Source organism: Pantherophis guttatus, chromosome 1, assembly GCF_059756535.1.
Source record: "Pantherophis guttatus breed Tessera chromosome 1, ASM5975653v1, whole genome shotgun sequence".
Taxonomy (NCBI): domain Eukaryota; kingdom Metazoa; phylum Chordata; class Lepidosauria; order Squamata; family Colubridae; genus Pantherophis; species Pantherophis guttatus.
Genome location: NC_142063.1, coordinates 323726074 through 323735967, shown reverse-complemented (window position 1 = coordinate 323735967; position 9894 = coordinate 323726074). Strand labels below are relative to the sequence as shown.

At 44.0% G+C, this 9894-nt stretch overlaps 1 protein-coding gene across 1 annotated transcript; it reads left to right on the top strand.

The window, feature by feature from the left end:
- Positions 1–945: 945 nt before the first annotated feature.
- On the top strand, positions 946–9187 carry PPM1G (protein phosphatase, Mg2+/Mn2+ dependent 1G). Its single transcript, XM_034421108.3, has 10 exons — positions 946–1374; positions 1701–1770; positions 2868–2953; positions 3377–3512; positions 4069–4517; positions 4712–4828; positions 4987–5221; positions 6492–6621; positions 6844–6946; positions 8445–9187. The coding sequence occupies exons 1-10, from the start codon at positions 1150–1152 to the stop codon at positions 8637–8639; spliced, it is 1746 nt and encodes a 581-aa protein (XP_034276999.1). The 5' UTR covers positions 946–1149; the 3' UTR covers positions 8640–9187.
- Positions 9188–9894: the final 707 nt, after the last annotated feature.

Below are 9894 nucleotides of genomic sequence, written 5' to 3'. Positions count from 1 at the left end.
AACAGCAAAAGACCAACCCACGGTGCTTCTGCCAGCAAAAACGGGCTTCTGAGCTCCGTTTTCCCTGGCAGAGCGCTTGGGCCACCACAGGCGCCCTCAACAGGAGTGATGTCAAGCTGGCCACATCCACCAAGGTCCCCTGAAGTCAAACACAACCCTTATGCAGCCCTCAATTAAATCAAGTTTGACACCCCTGGTCTAAAGTCACCCAGTCAGTTTCCACAGTTGACTGTAGACTTGAAATTGAGTCTCCATTTTTTATTACAAGTATTTGCCATTAAATTGCTGCCAACTCTAGCAGCCACAGATTTTCTTCATGACTATCTTAACCACTCCATCACATTTTATTACCCTAACTCTATCCTTTTTGAGTTATAGTGGATACAATTGCACATACTCTTCTAATATAAGTGCACATAAAGTTGTGCAAAGATATTTATTGGCTGTTTGATTTTCTATTCCAAATGATTTTGAGCACCGAATATTTTCTTTCAAATTATATTTATTACCTTAAAATAGTTTATTAGTAAATGTGACTATATAATTTTCATAGCTTTTAACTGCCATTTCCCTAATATAGGGAATCTTTCATTTTGAACCCTTCTCTTTTTAGCGTACAGGTCCCTTAAATACATAATGTAATGTAATGTCTGTTAAGCAATCTGGCAAATTACCATCTTGATACTAGATTGACTATGCCACTGCCTCCTATTCCCCCTGCTTGAACTGATGGAAGTGGCTCTGTATTCAGTACTATTTTGAAAAAAGCACCTTTGGGACAACCATGACCTGAATGACAGAGAATCTCAGTCGCAGAATATTCAGTACCGTGGACTCGCGTAGGAAATGCAGTACTTGCAAAGAGTACCACTTCAGTAAATGGAAATAAAATACCTTCCAGGCCTTCCTCCTCCCCCCTTAGTTGCTGGGCAACCAGTGGTAAGCCCTTTCTTCCTCAATAGTCTATGATTTTGCAATATCCCGTCCGGTTTCCTCCCCTCCCACTCTCTCATTCATTCCCTTCTGTCCTTCTATTTCCCTCGCCCTCTCTAGCAACCGCTCTGCTCGGAAACATCTTCCTTTTTTTTTTTTTTTCCTATCATTCATCGGCCTCACATCCGGTTCCCGTGGTTCCTCGGCGGGGACTCTATGGTGTCTGTTTCCGGTCCCCAAATCGCCTTCCCTCTGTCGTTCGCTTTCAGTCTTTTGCCGCTCTTCCTTCTTCGGCTCGGCGGGGCCCGCGCCTGCCTTGCCATGGGTGCCTACCTGTCGCAGCCCAGCACGGCTAAGAGCTCCGGGGATGGTGTCGGCATTGGGCCGCGCCCGCTTCACTTCGGCTACAGCGCCATGCAGGGCTGGCGGGTCTCCATGGAGGTGAGGGCGGGACGGAGGGACTGAGGGCGGGAGAACGGTGTCTTGCTGGGCGATTCTGCCCTACGGGAGGCCGCAGCCTCGTTTCTTATGGCGGCTTTCAATGGGAAAAGCGCCCTGATTATTCTCAGGGCTAACGGCTAGGGATTCCCCCCCACCCCCGTCATGGAGTCCCTTACACTGGCGGAGCTGTTGATAGTTCGGTGCCCCAGAGGACCGCTGCGCTCGTTATATCTGCCTGCTTTCTTGGCCTGAAACTGCTGGGAGTTTCCAGAGCTTGGTCCGCTGTAGTCGCTGTTTCCCCCTTCACCCGTCCTTCTCTTTTTCAGGATGCTCACAACTGCATTCCCGATTTAGACAGTGAGACTGCAATGTTCTCTGTATACGATGGTCACGGAGGTAAGGGTTACCCAATAACAAAAGTGTCCACTCGTTTAAGGACATCTGTTGGGACCGGGCCTTTTGAGAAGGCTGTCTTGTGGATCTTTTACATACCCACACCACATTCATATGTTTCTAATTGAAACTGACTAGGGTGACCAGTTTACAGCTAGTCCTTAACTTACCACCACAATTAGACTCAAAAATTTCTGTTGTTAAGTGAGACATTTGTTAAGCGAATTTTGCCCCATTCTGCCTCAGTTGTTAAGGGAATCACTGCAGTTGATAAGTTAGTAACCCGATTGTTAAGGGAATCTGGCTTCCCCATTGACATTGCTTGTCAGAAGGTCGCAAAATTTATTTATTTATTTATTGGTTCGATTTATATGCCACCCTTCTCCGGAGACTCAGGGCGGCTTACAATGCGTTAAGCAATAGCCTTCATACTTTTGTATATACCTGCTTAGTAGGGCTTTTGCCCCCTCCCCCCAGCGGTGTTCTTTTTTATACAAAGTCAGCTTATTGCCCCCACAATCCGGATCCTCATTTTACCTACCTCAAAAGGATGGAAGGCTGAGTCAACCCTGAGCCTGGTGAGATTTGAACTTGCAGTAATTGCAGGCAGCTGGTGCTACTTAACAGCACTTTAGTCTGCTGCGCCACCAAGGGGATCATATGTTCTTGGGGCGCAACAACGGTCATAAATACGAATCAGTTGCCAAGCATCTGAATTTTGATCACGTGATCATGGGAATACCAGAAAGGTGGTAACTGAAAAATGGTCATAAATCACTTTTTTCAGTGCCGTAACTTGAACAAACTGTTCTAAGTCGAGGACTACCTGTATTATTACAACATTGCCTTTGTAGGGAGTTTTGATGGTAAGCCTGATTAACCTCTCTGGATTTTGTAAATGATGGATTTGTCAATGCTGGAGTCCTAACTCAATTCTAACTCCTGTGTGCCTAATAAATGGGTCTTTGAGTTATTTCGGTGCTACCCAATTTGTTCAGCTTGGGAATGCTAATACATATTTTCTCTGAAACAAACATGAGGTTACTTGTGAGATGAAACAAGAGACTGTCAGTTTCTAACTGTTGGCCTCTTTGCTGTAGGAGAAGAGGTAGCCTTGTATTGTGCCAAATACCTGCCAGAGATCATCAAGGATCAGAAAGCATATAAAGAAGGCAAATTACAAAAGGTAAGATAGAAAGGCTATCTTCCGAAACTATAGAAGAGCACACCAAAGAAGTACAGCTAATTCTGTGAAGGATTTCATTTTATGATTCCATTCCATCTTTCCCCAATCTTTGGCATCTTGATCCTTTTAAGATATTTTCTTTGACTATGTTGTAAAAAACCTAAATTGCTTCTTAAAAACTAGAGTTTAGCATAAATATGAGGCCAATTCTGGTTAGAAATTGGCTATTTTTTGTGCAACAACAGAAGAGAAAGTGACAGAAATCTTTTTGTCCACTGGTATCAATTGTGATGCGGTATAGTATTAACCTGTTTATTGGGGCTATTAAGAACTGTATCATACATCTTGAATAAGATGCTATTTAAATAGTTTCTAATATTAATGGTGGTCACAAAGAAATCCTCCTTTATTTTTTCTTATTAGGCACTTGAAGATGCTTTTTTGGCCATTGATGCCAAGTTGACAATGGAAGAAGTGATCAAGGAATTAGCACTGATGTCAGGGAGGTCTCGAGATGAGGGTGATGAGAAAGAGATGAAAGTGGCAGATGAAGATGATGGTGAGTGAAGCAGCAACTTGCAGTCCAGTGCAGATCAGAGGCAAAAGCCAAGTACCAGAAGGGGAGCTCTTACGTCAACTTTATATATAACAGATTAAATGCCTAAAGTGGAAGGATGTCTGAGATCACATTTCCTACGTTGTGTTAAATTTGACATAATTGACTATGCCAACTTTAAGAAAGAGCCTAGACAAAACCAGAGGTGGAGAACTAACAGTTCTAAGCCAGCATTGCTGGTGATTAGGGTAAAGGGAATTGTAATCCAGCATCATGTTTGCACTTACACACCCCAAACAGTTGCAGCTTGGTAAAAAGTTTATATGATTAGGAAAACTAGTGTTGGGCCCAGTTACAGTGATATGTGACTTTAGGACCGGCAATTTGTAGTGAGAAAAATGATTCCATCTGTATTTTAGTAGGTAGATTGATGTCATGTGTAAAACTCTGTTCCTTTAGTCATAATAAATGACTTTCCTGAGCTATGATTTTAAAAAGGTAGGTAACTGGATGTGACATTGAGACTGGCTGCACTTTCTCCCCCAATACTCCCATGCAGTGGACAATGAGGAGACTGCCTTGCTGCATGAGGAGGCTGCAATGACCATTGAGGAGCTTCTGACTCGATATGGGCAAAACTGTGTCAAGGGCAAGCTGGGCCCACCAGGCAAAGATGTAACCCAGGAGGATGCCCGGGAGCCAAGTTTGAATGGTGAAGTAGATGCGGAGGAGCCCTCAAGGCGTCATAAAGAGGGTGAAGAAGAGGAGAAAAATGGCAAATTGTGCTCTGAGACCATCAGTACCTCCCATGGTCCAGATGTGGCTGGTGGAGGGGATGCTGCTACTTGCCAAAAAAAGACAGCTGAGGGAGCATCTCCTGCCAGTGGTGAGATGGAGCCATCCTGCTCGTCTGCAAGCAAGAGCCAGCAAGTGATCAAGTCAATGTTCTTTGAGGACAGTGAGGATGAATCAGAGGATGCAGAAGAGGAGGAAGATGACGATAGTGAGGTACCATCATCATTTGGGCAATGGGGGGGAGGGGCATTTTGTCCTTCCATAGCTGAGCTGAAAAAGCAGAACTTAGTCTTCTTTACAGATGAAGGCTAAGAGGAAGGTACCCAGGTCCTGCATGCAGGACAGCAGCTAGAGCCATGGGGTCCATTTTATTTCTGTTACGGGTGGATGTATTACATTTTGATTAGGAATGCAGTGAGGATGAGGATAGCTACAGCAGTGAAGAAGAAGAATATGATACTGAAGAAGCAGAAGAGGAAGATGATGAAGACATGATGCTCCCAGGAATGGAGGGCAAAGAAAAGGTCAGTGTTTGTGAAGAAAGTGGGAAAGGAATAGGGGCACAGTGGTCCTTACTGAGATTTGCTGAGCTTCTTTTGCTCTTACCCTGGTTTGAGGCCCACTCTTTCAGTAAATCTTGTGCTTCAGCATGGGCTCTCCTCACAATTCTCTTACTCTCCAGCCTGGCTCAGACAGCGGCACAACGGCGGTAGTAGCACTTATCAGAGGCAAGCAGCTAATAGTAGCCAATGCTGGAGATTCCCGATGTGTGGTGTCTGAAGGTGGAAAGGCTGTGGATATGTCCTATGATCATAAACCCGAAGATGAGGTGGAATCGGCCAGAATAAAGAATGCTGGTGGAAAAGTAACCATGGATGGTCGGGTAAATGGTGGCCTCAATCTCTCCAGAGCAATTGGTGAGTAAACAGGTATGCATGTGCTAGAGTTATATGGCAACAGCCACTAGTGACAATGAACATAAAATCTCAGCCTTCAAATGACGAAAACATCACACATGCAATCTTTCAGTCTGCAGCCTCCTTTTCTCTGAAAAAGGAAGCTATTTCTTCTGACCTGGAGCTATTGAAGTGCCTTAAGTACAAAGGAAAAGGAATTATGTCATAGTATAAAGAAAATAGAACAATCGAAATATAGATTATAATGCTTCTTGTTTGCAAATCAAACTTTGGACTAATGGGATTCATTTTCAACAGTTGTCAAAAACCAGCTTTTGAAAACTCTAAAAGCAAAGGACTGACAACTTTTCCTATTGAATGTTCCAGCAACAATTAGAAACTTAGATCCATGCTGAACTTTAAAGCTGGCTTAATTGTGAACATGCCTATTCACAAGAATAGGCTTTAAACATGGTACATATGGTTGATGCCAACTGTGACTTGGCCAAAAAAATATAGCATAATGTGTGAATGTGGAATGTAGAGTGAAGCAAGAATTCGTTGCCAATAGTGAATCCTTTAATTAATCCTAAAAGTGGCTTAAATGTTGTAGATATGGTATTCTAGATCAGGGGTCTCCAACCCACAGGCCACAGCCTATTACCGGGCCATGGCTGATTTGGACGTGGGACACGTGAGCAGCTGGTCAGTGCATGCACTCATGCAGCTCATCTTACATGAGCAGCAGACCGACACGCGCATGTAACTCAACACATGTGAACAGTGGGCTAGCACACAAGCACCGGTCCAACACTTGCATGGACCACTTCACCCGCCAGGCCACCAAGCCATGAAGTTTGGGGACTAGATTAAATGGGTCTTTTAGCCAGCCCACCCACATTTGGGGGAGTTATTTTCAGGAGGATTTACTTTACTTTTTTGTTTGTCTATGGGAGCATGAAGCTCAAATTCTAGAATCTCCTCAATGAATATTTGTTATTAAGCCGGTTTGACTTGATCCATCATGGAAGTGAATCCCAGCTGCTTGATTTGGAAGAAATGGCATGTGTAGCTAGCTTCATACAAACCAGAAGTTAACTAAAAAAACAAAAAACGTATCAGTTTTTTGTATTTCTGTTTGAGAAATGTCTTGAATGTTCTGTTACTTACCGGGGGGGGGGGGGGTATTTTTTTCAGTTACTGAGCATAGCCTAGCTTTCTCCTTGTTGCTGCACTTTTCTCTAGGACAGTAAACCCTCAAATAAATCTCTTGATCATTTTTGTATTTTAGGAGATCATTTCTATAAACGTAACAAGAATTTGCCCCCAGAAGAACAGATGATCTCAGCGCTGCCAGATATCAAGGTGCTGACAATCAACGATGACCATGATTTTATGGTCATTGCCTGTGATGGCATCTGGTAGGTGGAAATTGAGCTTTGGGGTAGACAAGAATCCTTGCTATGGTACTCAGCTGAAGCTTAATTTCTTTCAATATACTTGGGAGGTAGAGAGTGCTGATAACTTGTACCAAGTCAAGACCTGGAAGGGACTATAATTGCAAAGCTGAGGGCAGGTCGATGTAATTGTAAGCTAATCTTCCATTTATTTTTCATGATCTCTCTCTTTTGCTCTTAATCCAGGAATGTCATGAGCAGCCAAGAGGTTGTGGATTTTGTTCAATCCAAGATCACACAGAAGGGTGAAGATGGAGAGTTGCGATCTCTTTCATCTATAGTAGAAGAAGTGAGTTGGAGACTGGGAGACATGACAGTTGAAATTAAGTATAGGAATATTTCTATAGTATATGGGGAAAAAAATTCAACTCTCAGGTTTAGCAGATTTTTTTTAGGCTACAAGATGAGAGTTCTATTTGATATAGTAAGATTGCCAGGAGAAACGATCTCTTTGGGGCTCCAAACAGTTTCTCATTGAAAGTACCTAAGGACTAGATCTTGGAATGCACCAGGCATGCACTGTTTACTGACTGGGTCCCAATTGATTTAGCCTGGGGAGCAGTCACCTGTCTTGATAACAAATTATCTTCAGGAACTGAAAAACGTTACAGGGTAATCATTAGGTTTGTAGTCCACTTCTAGCAAATCTTGTTTGGTTTACACAAAGATTCCTTCCTGCACGTCTATTTTCAGATTACTGGCAGGTATCTGAAACCATCAGACTATTAATAATAATATTTAAATTTATATACCGCCCTTCTCCCGAAGGACTCAGAGCGGTGAACAGCCGTAGATAAAAAACATAGAATACAAAATTTAAAAATAATTTAAAAATATATTAAGCAATTTGGCCCAACAGTTAAAATCCCCCATTTAAAATTCAAATTTAAAATTACACCATTAGAGAGATAGGCCAGCCTGGCTTGATGAAATAAAAAAGTTTTGAGGGCCCGACGGAAAGTATGTAGATCCAGAATCGTCCGTATCTCCAGAGGGAGCTCGTTCCAGAGGGCAGGTGCTCCCACAGAGAAAGCTCTCCCCCTGGGGGCCGCCAGCTGACATTGTTTGGCCGACGGCACTCGGAGGAGCCCCTCTCTGTGGGAGCGTACTGGCCGATGGGAGGCGCTCGGTGGCAGAAGGCGGTCTTGTAAGTATCCAGGTCCTAAGCCATGGAGCGCTCTAAAGGTAGTCACCAACACCTTGAATCGCACCCAGAGGACCACTGGGAGCCAGTGCAGCTCACGCAGGAGAGGTGTTACATGGGAGCGCCATGACGCTCCCATAATCACCCGCGCGGCCGCATTCTGGAACCAGTTGGAGCCTCCGGGCGCTCTTCAAGGGGAGCCCCATGTAGAGAGCGTTACAGTAGTCCAGGCGGGAAGTGACGAGAGCATGAGTGACCGTGCGCAAGGAGTCCCAAACCAGAAAGGGACGCAACTGGCGAATCAGGCGAACCTGATAGAAAGCCCCCTTGGCCACAGCTGTCACATGTTCTTCTAAAGACAGCCGTGCATCCAGGAGGACACCCAAGTTGCGAGCCCTCTCCGTGTGGGCCAGCGACTCGCCCCCAATAGTCAGAGATGGCACCCACTGACTATATTGGGACGCCGGGAGCCACAGCCACTGGGTCTTGGATGGGTTGAGCTTGAGCCGGTTTCTCCCCATCCAGATCGGCCTCCAGACACCAGGACATCACGTCTGATATTTCTCTGTTCTTCGGGTTTAATGAGTATATGGCGGAAGCTGAATTTCATGCTGAATTCATTCTCTGGTTTTTGTCTAAACAGCTCCTAGATCGTTGTTTGGCTCCTGACACATCTGGTGATGGAACAGGCTGTGACAACATGACTTGTATCATCATCTCTTTTAAACCACACATCAATCAAGGCTCCCCTGCTGAGAGCAGCAAACGGAAAATGGAGGATAGCACAACAACTAGTCCCACAGAAGAGGGTTGTAGCAAGAAGGCCCGACAGGACTAGCAGCCAAGTTGGGTAGGGAATTGCCCATGCTCTCACTGGACTCTTGTTTTCTAAACAAAGCTGAACTTTTGATGCCTGTTTTAGGCTTTTTTTATCCTTAGGGAGGCCCATTTTGTCTTTATTATTTGGAGGGGGAAAAGGGATTCAGGGTGGGTCCCATTGGTCTTTGAAACCATTCCAAAGAGTGAATGGCAGGAAGGGTCATAATCTGACCAAAGCCCAGAAGGCAGTCTACCTGCTCAAACACTCTGTCACACACACACACACACACACACACACACACACACACACACACAGAGAGAGAGAGAGAGACCACTGCAGCATCTCTGTATGGTTGTTGCCATTTCCGTGCCTGTGATTTTTCTGTTGGCAGGAAGCAGTTTTACAATGTGGAGATTTCAGAGCTGCAGTTCTATTTAAGGCCTCCACTTTTTTTTTTTAATTTGTGGGACTGATTGCCATACCCCCCCCCCCATGGCTACCAAGCCCCAACTCTGTGTCATTCATTTTCAACTGAGATTTTTTTCAAACTAAAAACTAAAACTCTTTATCAGTGACTGTGTACTTTTGTAAAATTGTGAGGGAAGTAAGATGAACTGAACTATTATGTAATTCATTGATTCTGTTGTCTCTTCCCTTTTCTTGCTCATTCCAGTTTCTTCCCAATTCCAAATCCTTTCCCACTGTGAGTTCCATGCCTATGACTTGCAAGGTCTTATTCTGCCCAAGCAAACTAGGACCAACCACACCTTGTCTTGTCCGTGGAAACTTTTATCTAAACCTTTATGATTTCCCCAGGAAAAGACCGATGCCCCCAATTCAGTTTTTGGGTTTTTTTGTAGAAAAGTAGGATTCTTTTCTCTGAATATAGGGGAACCTAAATTTAGCCGCATGGTTTTTATTAAGACTTGAGTGCAACCCTGTAGGCCATGAAATATAGCACTCTTATTTTACAGTCATAAATTTCAATTTGAAGTTGAAAAAAAAGTGGGAATTGGAAGCCTTTGAGAGACAAACCTTTGGCTTCCATTACCACCCTTAAAACTCCCCAAACATGAAAACAAGTTGGGCACCATTATTTTAGCCTCCCGCAAATGAGCCAAAATTGCGGATGTCACTGGAATAGCTCTTCCAGCAGGTTTGCCCTTTTTTCCAAGATGCTTTTTTTATAACTGTCTTTTCCCATTTTGTTGCATCTATTGTTCCTACACCATAGATTTGTATAAGGCTAACCCAAAGTTGATTTTCAACCTTT

Excerpts from the sequence above, each read along its gene's own strand:
- PPM1G (XM_034421108.3), top strand. The coding sequence starts at position 1,150 with ATGGTGTCTGTTTCCGGTCCCCAAATCGCCTTCCCTCTGTCGTTCGCT. Across the intron at positions 2,954-3,376 it reads AAGAAGGCAAATTACAAAAG|GCACTTGAAGATGCTTTTTT; the intron begins GTAAGATAGAAA and ends TTTTCTTATTAG. Across the intron at positions 3,513-4,068 it reads AGTGGCAGATGAAGATGATG|TGGACAATGAGGAGACTGCC; the intron begins GTGAGTGAAGCA and ends ACTCCCATGCAG.